General features: G+C 58.9%; 1 protein-coding gene across 1 annotated transcript in view; it reads left to right on the forward strand.

Moving 5' to 3' along the window:
- Positions 1–1,810: 1,810 nt before the first annotated feature.
- The window catches only part of Pdxk (pyridoxal (pyridoxine, vitamin B6) kinase), an 18,180-nt gene continuing 8,835 nt past the window's right edge, over positions 1,811–11,155 (forward strand). The window contains exons 1-7 of the mRNA XM_013027353.1: positions 1,811–1,841; positions 2,157–2,257; positions 3,627–3,681; positions 5,387–5,491; positions 7,127–7,210; positions 8,801–8,847; positions 10,715–10,800. Coding sequence (XP_012882807.1) covers positions 1,811–1,841; positions 2,157–2,257; positions 3,627–3,681; positions 5,387–5,491; positions 7,127–7,210; positions 8,801–8,847; positions 10,715–10,800 — 509 coding nt within the window. The remainder of the gene's footprint in view (positions 1,842–2,156; positions 2,258–3,626; positions 3,682–5,386; positions 5,492–7,126; positions 7,211–8,800; positions 8,848–10,714; positions 10,801–11,155) is intronic.

The raw sequence follows: 11,155 nt of genomic DNA on the forward strand, positions 1-11,155 counted from the left end.
GGCCCCATCCCTGCCCGGGCTCTGAAGAAGGGCACAGGGTGGGGGAAGAGGCGTTCTTCCCAGGGGAGAAGTGGACTGGGAGCAACCGGAGCCTTCTCTTCCCCCACCCTCCTCCGTTCACTCCCCCCGCCGGTGCCCTGGGGGAGCTGCTGGTGGGCAGACAAGCCCGTCCTGCTACTGAGTACAGGAGTGTGGGTTTTGCTAGGGACAAGAGTTCAGGGACAGCAGGCTCCTTCTGGGGCCCAGGGGCCCCCCGCGGAGCTCAGCCCGGCCATTTCTTGCGAATGCAGCTTGGTGGATAAGTGGACGCTAGAAATGCTGAAACTAGCATGTGACACTTATTAATCAGCCAGGATTTGAAATGGAGAAGCCGGCCCAGAGGCTCTGCGCCATCATTTAAAAGCAGAAAATAGCAACTTCCTCCTCGGGTACACTTGCCAGTTTCAGAGGATTAATTATCTACCCAAGCAGAAAGAGCAGAGCACAATATCTTGGCAGGATTTCCAAGATTTGTGCCATCATTGCTTTATAGACCTGTTTCATCAGACTTGAGTGGAGTTGAAGGAGTTTATGATATTGTGAGTGGTATGGGGTGGAGAAATAAGGCAAAAGCCGTTTGTACACATTTGGCTTCAGAGCTAGTTTGTATTCTGTTACTATGGTCATAATACCGCTGTAACATTTTTGAACACAAATCCTAAGCAAACAGCTCCATGAAGTAGCACAGAGTAGACACCACCATGAGGCAGAGTCCAATGTGACCAGGTCTGGGTCAGCTGCCTTCCTGCCACCACGCCAGATTTTGTGTGTGTGTGTGTGTGTGTCTGTCTGTGTGTGTGTCTGTCTGTCTGTGTGTCGTGGGGGTGGGGTGGCCCTGGGCTGAGCCTCAGCTCCTCGGGCGCTGTGTCTGTGCATTTTCCTTAAGACTTGCCCTGCCATCTGAGCCACAGCTTCACTTCTGGCTTTTTGGTGTCTCACAGACTTTCCTGCCCAGGCTGGCTTTGAACCTTGATGCTCAGATCTCAGCCTCCTGAGTAGCTAGGATGACAGGCGTGAGTGCCGGCGCCCAGCTTGCCATACCAGATGCCATCTTGTCGTCCCACTGTCTCTCCTTCTGCGCCTCACTCTGTCCCGTGACCTCCGGCCCTGCCGCGTCTTGCTCTGCCTCTCTGCCCCATCTGGGAAGCTGTGGGGGTGAGGTGGCTCACTTCCTCTCCGCCCCTGGGTAGGCCTCCAGAGCTGTGTGCTGTGAAGGCCTCTTTTCTGCTTCCTGAGCTCCTTGCTCTCTCACCTTGCTTCCTTGCTTCCTGTCCCGGGTTTTCAGGGGAGGGTCTCAGTTCCTTTCCTGCCTCCTGGCAGTCCTGGCCTTGGTCTTACCAGACTTTCTAGCTCCTCCCCGCCCCACGCCCTGTGGGCTCGTCTTCTCTAGGCCAGCAGTGGATGGAGTGAGTGACCGTTGGACCCTGGGACCCTGACTCGCACGCCGTGCCTGTCACACACGGTTGAGCTCTGTGCTGCTGCCCTTGGACGGCCCGGGCTGTGGAGTGAACTTCGTCGGTTCACCTGAGGCCTTGCTGGGGGGAGGCAGGGACAGAGGGGTGACCCTTCGCCCCCCAGGGAGGGTTGGGCTTGGGCATGGCTGTTGGCAGAATGGGGAGCAGTGCAGATGGAGAAAGGAGGTCCTCCCTGGCAGATGCCAGCGGGGACGGAGCCGGGTGAGGGGCCAGCTTCCAGGAAGGTGGTGGGAGTGGGGGTCCCACGCGGGAGCAGGACGTCACTGTGGCGATGGTGGCAGCAACTCCGGGGGAGGATGGCGCTGGGCCCGAGATGTCAGGACAGCCGTGAGTGGAGGGGGGCCCCGGGAGGTGGCTGGCTGGTTCACACCGGTCCAGGTGGCCGGGCCGTGTACGGGGCAGCCCTCAGTGAATGCCCCGCCCCGCCGAGTCTCCCCGGTGGGGCCAGGGCGCTCGGTCCCCACGTCAGGTCCCATGTGGGGCCTTCCTGTGGCTCTCGGCGGGGGGCGGGTCTGGGCTCAGTGTCAGGACAGATCCTGGGGGAGCCTGCTGACGGCCCCCGGCCTCGTGCGGGGCGACGGCGTCCTCCAGGGCTTGGGCGCACTCCCTCCTGCATCGCCGGCTGTCCTCCGTTCTCCTGAGGGTGCACGAGCGCTCGCGCCACGCGCTGGGCCACCCTCCGGCTTCCGAAGAGCCCTCCTGACCTTGGGCCCTCACACGAGGCCCGGGACCCGGGGCTGAAGGTTTTGCTGTGGGCTGTGGGGGTCTGGGGGCTGCTGGAGTGGCTCCCTGGGCCGTGTGGCAGGCCTCGCAGGCCTCGTCCCTGTTAGGTTTTTAAAAAGAGTTAGCCGAGTAAGAACAGCACCAGCACGTGGTATTCAGGTAAAGGGTAGGTTTATTCAGTAGACCTGCTGGGACCAGGCAAGGGTGGCACTCCCCGTGGCTGGGAAAGGCCTGGGAATGAGAGAGAGCTGGGAAAGAGAGGAAAGAGCTAGAAAAGAGCAGAAAGAGGGGTAAGAACAGTAGCACTCATGTGGTATTCAGGTAAGGGGTAGGTTTATTCAGTAGACCTGCTGGGACCAGGCAAGGTTTGCACTCCACGTGGCTGGGAAAGAGAAGAGAGAGGAAAGAGCTGGAGCAGAGAGAGAGCTAGAAAAGAAGAGCAAGAGAGCGTCTGGGCCTGGACTAGGCCTTATGTAGGGTATGGGCGGGGAAAGGTGTGGCCACATCAAATTCAGATGTGACCTCAGCGGAGGCAGATGTGACCTCTTCCAGGTGTCCCAGTTGCCTAGGTAACGCAGGTACTGGGTGGAGACTTTGCTGCGAGGAGGGTGGAGTCTGCTTGCCATCCAGGGGCGGACCTTACAGTCCCCACCACGCTGTCCTGGTGGAAAGGGCAAGTGGCCGGCCGCAGCCTCCCAGGGGCGGTGGGAGCAGCTGCCCCCGACGGAGGGGCGCGAGGATCGGGGCGAGAGCTGCCACGCTCCAGCCGTGTAGCTCTGAATCCCGTCCTGTCCGCTGCCTTGTGCACTGAGTGAACGGCTGCAGCTGGGGCTCCCCAGCGGCGGAGCCCCGCCCTCCCGCACCCCCGGCCGCCCACCAGGGCCACTGAGAGGCTGGCTCAGTGGCAGGCCGTTTGGCAGCCCTGCTGGTTTCCAGGGAGACCTCAGGCCCTGGAGTGGGGCCGGCTTCCTCCCAGCTGACCCAGGAGGAGGTGGGGCTGGCCACCTGCTGCCCAGCAGCGTGCTGCAGCCCAGTGTGGTGCTTGCAACATCCATGGCCCGAGGCCTGGCTCAGTGAGTCTGGACAATCATGGCGTTATTTCCTGGAGCACTTCGACTCAGTGGGGTCTCCAGAACCATCCATGAGCCCTCAGTGAATCCCAGAAAGCTGGGCCAGGGCTCTGTATGGCCCCTTGGGCTGGTTCCTCCCTACATAAAGAACAGGGGGGACACCCAGGCAGTACAAGTGTCCAGTGGCCTGTTTCAGTGTACCGGCGAGGAGTCTGCTGCCCCTCCCCCAGCCGGTACCCAGGCATCTCTGGGCACCTGCAGTGAGTTTGTGGGGCAGCAGATCAGAGCTCTTACTCCTGTCTCTGCCATTTGTCTGCAGGTTTTGGGATTTGAAATCGATGCGGTGAACTCTGTCCAGTTTTCAAACCACACAGGTAAGGCCTTGGGGCAGCAGCAGGGCAGGACTGAGACGGCGTTGGGAGCTGTGCTGCCGGCAGCCAGGGATTTGTGTGCTTGCTCCGCCACGCTGCATGCCGCGGTGCGTGGCTCTGGGTCACCTGTGGGGCGTGGACTCTGGGGTGTGGATCTCTGCTGCGCTGCTCTGGGGCTGTGTGACTCAGGACAAGTGTCAGGAACTCTCTGCCTCCGTTTCCTCTTTGGCAAAGCAGAGTGGACACCCCCACACCTGTGGAAGGTCGTGGGGTCAGCAGGTGGACCTCACAGAGTGCTGGCGATGCAGAGCTGCATCCCAGGGTGAGCCCTGTGACGTGCCCGCCACACCCAGGGTGACACGTGGGCCTGGGAGAGTCCCCCACAGTCATCCCCTGGTGAGCTGGCAGCTGGCTCCTGACACCAGTGCACGGGGAGGGGGCTTGCGTGTGACCGTCTGGCCCTGGGGACCCCAGGACCTGCTGCTCGGCGCTGAGGGCAAGGGACTCAGAAGCCCTGGCGTTTCCAGGGCGAGGGTTGGTTCCCCTGCCCGCCCCACGGCCTGTGGAGCCCACTGCACGTGGGCTGCAGCCAGGCCCCTGTGGCAGGAGAGCAAAGCCCCTGGTTCCTTTGAAGCTCCCTGCAGCCCTGTCCTGTCCTGACATTCTCCCGAACCCGAGGAATCAGAGAGCAGCCACAGCCTGCTGCGGCCTTCCAGTGGTTTCTCATGTGTGCGTTTCTTGGAGGAGGCTACGCGTGGCATACACGAGGAGAGTGCGGGCGGCCCTGTGCGGGTTCGGGGTGCTCTGATGAGAAGTCCCAGGAGGCAGAACCTGCAGCCACCAGAACTGCTGTCTTTTGCCACCATGGGTTTTTTTCTCTTTTTCTTTTTTTCTGGTCAGTCATGAGGTTTGATCTCTGGACCTAGGTGCTGTCCCTGAGCGCTTCAGCTCAAGGCAAGTGCTCTACCACTTCACAGCACCACTTCTGGTTTTCTGGTGGTTCATTGGAGATAAGAGTCTCATGGACTTTCCTGGATGTTCCTGTCTGGGCTGGCTTTGAACCATGATCCTCAGATCTCAGCCTCCCAAGTAGCTAGGATGACAGGCGTGAGGCACCAGCACCTGGCTACAACCCTGGGTTTTAGAAACATTTGCTTACATTCAAGTAAGCAGCACGCCAAGTGGCTTGAGCACTAGTGGTGGGTTGTGCGTATTTCTGAGGACTGTCTATCTGCTCACCGCACTCCAGGACGGGTGTGGCTTCCAGGCATTGCCTTTTGGCCCCATGTGGTCTTCTCTCTGGCTCAGGCTTTGATCTGTGACTTGCTGTCACTGCACGTTAATGAACTTGTGGGGGAGGGGGGTGGGTCAGGGATGGGATGAGGCTCTACCTGCTGGGGCACAGTGACCTCCTTCCCCACGTCCCATCCCGAGGACACAGGCTCCCCAGAGGTGCTGAGTACCCACTGAACTGGATTAATCCATCAGGAGGTTGCATGGAAGGTGTAAGCCTCTGGTCCCCCCAGCGCCCTAGGGCAGGTCTGCTTAGACAGGTTGGGGGCCACTGAAGCACATTCCTGAATGACCTCGTGCATGCCTTGGCCAGCCCATGAAGCAAGCCATCCACCTGCCAGCCTCAGGAGCGGCAGTGTCTCCGGGAGCCTGTGGCCATGCGTAACAAGGCCTGCATGACCTGTTTTCCCGACAGGCTATGCTCACTGGAAGGGCCACGTGCTGAACTCCCAGGAGCTCCACGATCTGTACGAAGGTCTGAAGCTGAACAACGTGAATAAGTATGACTACGTGCTCACAGGTGAGGGGCCCAGGCCCCAGGCCCAGGAGACCTCTCAGCCTGGGTGGGCTCAGAGCCCCCTCCCTGGATTTGTGCCCAGTCCCTGCCTCCTGTGGGAAGAGGCTGTGTATGCCACCCCTGATAGTCTGGAGACCTGTCACAGGGTGCCAGGCTTAGACCACGGGTGTTCCGGGGCAGGTGGAAAGGGCTCAAGACGGGTGACCCATTATCACTTGGCACATGAGTTTCATTTGTCATATTTCTGTGCAATCTGTGGTGTGTGTGTCCTGAGACTTGAACTCAGAGCCTAAGTGCTGTCCCTGGGCATGTTTGCTCAAGACTAGCACTCTACCACTTGAGCTACAACTCCACTTCTGGAGTTGTTAATTGGAGATAAGAGTCTCATGAGCTGGGTGCTGCTGGCTCACGCCTGTCATCCTAGCTACTTAGGAGGCAGAGATCTGAGGATCATGGTTCAAAGCCAGCCCAGGCAGGAAAATCTGTGAGACTCTTATCTCCAATTAACCACCTGAAATCCAGAAGTTGTGCTGTGACTTGAGTATAGTGCTCACCTTGAGCTGAAGAGCTGAGGAACAGCGCCCAGGCCCAAAGTTCAAGCCCCACAACTCCCCCCCTCCCAAAAAAAAAAGTCTCATGGACTTACTTGCCCAGGCTGCATATTCTTTTTTTTTTGGGGGGGGGCCTGGCCATGGGGCCTGAACTCTGGGCCTGGGCGTTGTCCCTCAGCTCTTCAGCTCAAGGCTAGCGCTCTACCACTTGAGCCACAGCGCCACTTCTGGCTTTTTTTTTTCCGGCTTATGTGGTGCTGAGGAATCGAACCCAGGGCCTCATGCATGCAAGGCAAGTGCTCTACCACTGAGCCACCTTCTCAGCCCGAAAACTTTTGTTTTTATTCTTTGTTCCAGTACTGGGGCTTGGACTAGGGCCTGGGTGTTATTCCTGAGCTGCTTTTGCTCAAGCTAGTGCTCTACCACTTGAGCCACAACTCTTGTCTGGCTTTTTCCTGTAGTTTAGTGGAATAAGAGTCTCATGGAAGCCAGGCGCCGGTAGCTTATGCCTGTAATCCTAGCTATCTATTTAGGAGACTGAGATATAAGGATCGTGGTTCGAAGCCAGCCTGGGCAGGAAAGGCCATGAGACTCTTATCTCCAATGAACCACCAGAAAACCGGAAGTGGTGCTGTGGCTCAAGTGGTAGAGTGCTCACCTTGAGCTGAATAGCTGAGGGACAGCGCCCAGGCCCAGAGTTCAAGCCCTATGACCAACAACAACAAAAAGTCTCAGACTGCCCAGACTGGCTTTGAACAGTGATCCTCAGATCTCAGCCTCCTGAGTAGCTAGGACTGCAGGTGTGAGCCACCAGCGCCCAGATAAAAACAATCTCTATGGAAAAGTAAAGTAAAAAAAAAAAAGTAAAGAAAAAACAGACCCTTTACCAGTCACTCGTGAGTTCATTCCTTTACAACATCACCACTGGTCACGTGTCACAACTGTAGACTGGTTGGGCAGGCCTGCCCTGGCAGCTGGTGTCTGTCCATCTGCGTCCCTCACCTGGGCAGCCTGGTGCTGTTGCTGCTGTGGCGGTGGGAGGTGGGTGAGGACCCGTTTGGAACATGCCTGCGTTTCTCTCCCCAAGGTTACACAAGGGACAAGTCCTTCCTGGCCACTGTGGTGGACATTGTGCGGGAGTTGAAGCAGCAGAACTCCAGGCTGGTGTACGGTGAGTCCTGGACTACTCTGAGCCCAAGGAGGGGTGGCTCCGCCCCTTCCTATCCCTGGTCACCTCCCACCTTCCTGCTCCGCCTCCCCTGACTGGGCCTCCAGGGAGGAGCCTTCCAGGCTCCACAAGGAGCTCACATGGGTGTGTGAGAGGTAGGCTACAGATGCTGACCACATGGGCCCTTAGGGCAGGGCCAGCGTGGGGAGGAGCACAGGTCTGGGTTAGCTATACGTGCCAACTCTGGGGCACTGGAGCAGGAGCAGCATCGGCAGATCTGCACACCCAGCCCTCACCTGGCACAGGTCTCCTGAGCATGCACAGAGTCCCGGCCTGCTGGCCAATGGCAGATGCGACCCACTCTCTGGGGACTCACACCCAACTCACCCTCTGGGGGACTCACACCTGGCCCACCCTCTGAGGGACTCACACCCGGCCCACCCTCTGGGGGACTCACACCCGGCCCACCCTCTGGGGGACTCACACCTGACCCACCCTGTGGGGACTCACACCTGGCCCACCCTCTGGGGGACTCACACCTGACCCACCCTGTGGGGACTCACACCCTGCCCACCTTCTGGGGACTCACACCTAACCTACCCTCTGGGGGAATCACCCTGCCCACCCTCTGGGGACTCACACCTGGCCCACCCTCGGGACTCACACCCTTTGGGGGACAAACACCCTCTGGGGGGCTCACACCTGAAGGCATGTGCTTGCACCATGGTGGACACTGAGGCCTGGCTTCGGGGTGTGTTCAGCGAGGCCTGAGCAGCCTGGCTTGCTTGGGCGATCTGGGACGTGCCATTTCAGACACAGGCGTGAGCGCTAAGTCCACAGAAAGCAACCAGAAGAACCAGTCACCTTAGAGAAAGAAATGCATGTGGCCGGGAATGAGAACAAGGAAAATGGCTTGCCATTTTTCCTCTGCTGTGTATGTGGTGGTCAAAGCCAGTGGCTCACACCTGCGGTCCAGCCAGAGCTTCTGCCTGGGGAGAAGACGTTTGGCTATGAATGGTAGTGCTGGTTATATGGCATAGAAGTACTGGGTTCATGCGCATAAGAAAGACTCAAATGAGCTGGGGCTGGCCGCTCACACCTGTCAGCTACTCAGGAGGCCGAGAGCTGAGGATCATAGTTCAAAGCCAGCCCAGGCAGGAAAGTCCATGAGACTTACTTTTTCGGTCATGGGGCTTGAACTCTGGGCCTGAACACTGTCCCTCAGCTCTTCAGCTCAAAGCTAGCTCTCTACCACGTGAGCCATTTCCAGTTTTCTGGTGGTTTATTGGAAAGTCTCACAGACTTTCCTGCCACAATCCTCAGATCTCAGCCTCTGAGTCACTAGAATTACAGGCGTGAGCCGCCGGCACCCAGCTTCCATGAGACTCATCTCCAAGAAAACCGGAAGCGGCGCTGGGGCTCAGGTGGTAGAGCGCTCGCCTTGAGCTGAAGAGCTGAGGGACAGCGCCCAGGGTTCATGCCCCACGACTGGCAACAACAAAGGCTGAAATGGCCAAGTTCCTGTTGCCTGTTCTGCACATCACGTGGAAGTCGGCGGGAGGGCCGCTGCTGACCAGGCTTGTGTCTCTGCAGTGTGTGATCCCGTGATGGGGGACAAGTGGAGCGGCGAAGGATACATGGTAAGTCACTGCTGTCGTGACTCGCACGCGCAGCTGTGCTGGACCCCGGAAGTAGGGCCCTCCCCCGCGTGCCGGCCAGGCTCCCGCCGGGGCTGGCCGGCTCCTCGGTAGGAGGGGGAGGCCGGCCTCGCCAGGCCGTGTGCAGCTGTGCCATGGACACAGACTGTGGGTCCGTGGGTATGACCGTGTCAACCTCATTTCTGCGTGGAATTTGCAATCATTTTCACATCGCCTTTGGTCTGATGGTTTCCTTCCTGACTACTTAGACATGCGAAAATCACAACGAACTCACAAGAACAGCCTTCCAAGTTTAAGACCCAAACGGCTCTCGCGTGTGCCTCCATTGGTGTTGTGTGACGTGTCCGATCGCTCGCTGTGAATGCCTGGGTGTGGAAGGCGGCGGGGCTTGGGGTACCCCAGCGCTGGTCAGGCCCGGGCCCTCTGCCTGCTTGGTCAGCATCTGAGGCTGGCGACAGTGGACGCCCGCCCAGGCCAGATGGCTGGCTTACTCAGAGGCTACCTTCCCATCCGCTTTCTTTTTGTTCTTTTCATTTTTGTCAGTCGTGAGGCTTGAACTTTGGGCCTGGGCGCTGTCCCTGAGCTCTTCAAGAGCTCAAGGAGAGCGTTCTACCACTTGAGCTACAGCACCACTTCTGGCTTTCTGGTGGTTTATTGGAGATAAGAGTCTCATGGACTTTCCTGCCAGGGCTGGCTTTGAGCCTCAATCCTCAGATCTCAGCCTCCTGAGGGGCTAGGATGACAGGCGTGAGCCTTCGGCGCCCGGCTTCCATCCACTTTCTCTGGTACCTGTTTGCTGGAAGGCTCTTTTCATAGGCCCACCCCTCCTTTCTTGCTGTTGCTCGCTGCAGCATGCTCAACTGACCCAAGCAGATGCTTTCGTAAGCCCCTGAAGATCTGAGGCTCTGTCCACGCGAGGGTGGTTGCAGGCCCGTCCTGGGAGCCCAGGCCAGTCTGGACCTGAGATAATGTGCTGGACTCTGGTGACAGAAACACTGCCTCTCAGGGCTCTAGGAAAAAGCATGACTGGCTCTTCCCTCCAGACAAGCGTGGATTTCACGCTTGCAGTGCTGGAGGTCACACCAGAGCCCTGAAGTGCTAGGCAAGCATGCTGCTGCTGCCGCCCCAGCCCCCAAAGTCAGATTTTTGTTTTGGCTTTTGCCAGTCCTGGGGGTTGAACTCAGGGCCTGGGCGCTGTCCCTAATGTTTTTACTAAAGGCTAGCGCTCTACCCCTATGTATGTGGTACTGAGGAATCGAACCCAGGGCTTCATGCGTGCTAGGCAAGCACTCTACCACTGAGCCACCTTCCCAGATTTTTTTTTTGTACGTTAGTGCTGTCCTAGAGCTCAGAGCTTCCTGCCCGTGTGTGGCTTTTTCACTTAAGGCTAGTTCTCATCACCTAAGCTGCTCCTCCCGTCCAGTCTTGAACACATTGACACATAGCCCTGACCTGGGTAGAGAGAGGAAGTCACCTGCAAGTCAGATTCCTAGAGCCAGATGGGCACCCAGCACCCCGGGCCGGGGATGCTCCCTCTGTCCCGGCCATTTCCCCTGCTTCCTGGCTGCCGCCCTCCCTCCCTCCCTCCCTCCCTCCCTCTGTCTTCCAGTCTTTTGACCCACGAACTGAGGTCTTTGATCTCAAACACCCTTCTGCCCGGGCCTGAGTGAGGCCTTGTGCCATCCCTTCCCCCATCTCCACCTCAGGACCCATGGTGACCCCTGGGCTCCCGTGCCTGCCCCAGATGTCCCCACAGACCCTAGCTGGGATCTGTCCCTAGTGCTTTGGGTCGAGCCTCCTCTGCCCTTCCTGTGTGGTGACCTTTCCCGCCTTCTCCTCTGCTCTCCAGTACGTTCCAGAGGACCTCCTTCCAGTGTACAGAGAGAAAGTGGTGCCGGTGGCAGACATCATAACTCCCAACCAGTTCGAGGCTGAGTAAGTAACTCAGCACCCGCGCATCAGCCTGGCACCCACATTCTCCACCTGTCCCCACCCCCACCCCCACCAGGCCTCAGCCAGGCTGCGGGGGGCTGGCCTCGCCTCTAGGAGGCAGCAGAGCTGACAGCTGGCTGGGACTTGTGAGGACTGGGCACGCGAGGGAGAAGGAGGCGTCCTGGCCCTCCAGGGCACGTGGGGCCGGAGCACCTGGCGACAGGCTGCCATGCTGCGGCTGGGGAGGCCCTGGGAAACGGGGTGCAGAGCAGGAGGCCGCCCTGCCCGCTCAGCTGCCATGCTGCGGCTGGGGAGGCCCTGGGAAACGGGGCGCAGAGCAGGAGGCCGCCCTGCCCGC

Source organism: Dipodomys ordii, unplaced genomic scaffold (genome assembly GCF_000151885.1).
Source record: "Dipodomys ordii isolate 6190 unplaced genomic scaffold, Dord_2.0 Scaffold103, whole genome shotgun sequence".
Classification (NCBI taxonomy): domain Eukaryota; kingdom Metazoa; phylum Chordata; class Mammalia; order Rodentia; family Heteromyidae; genus Dipodomys; species Dipodomys ordii.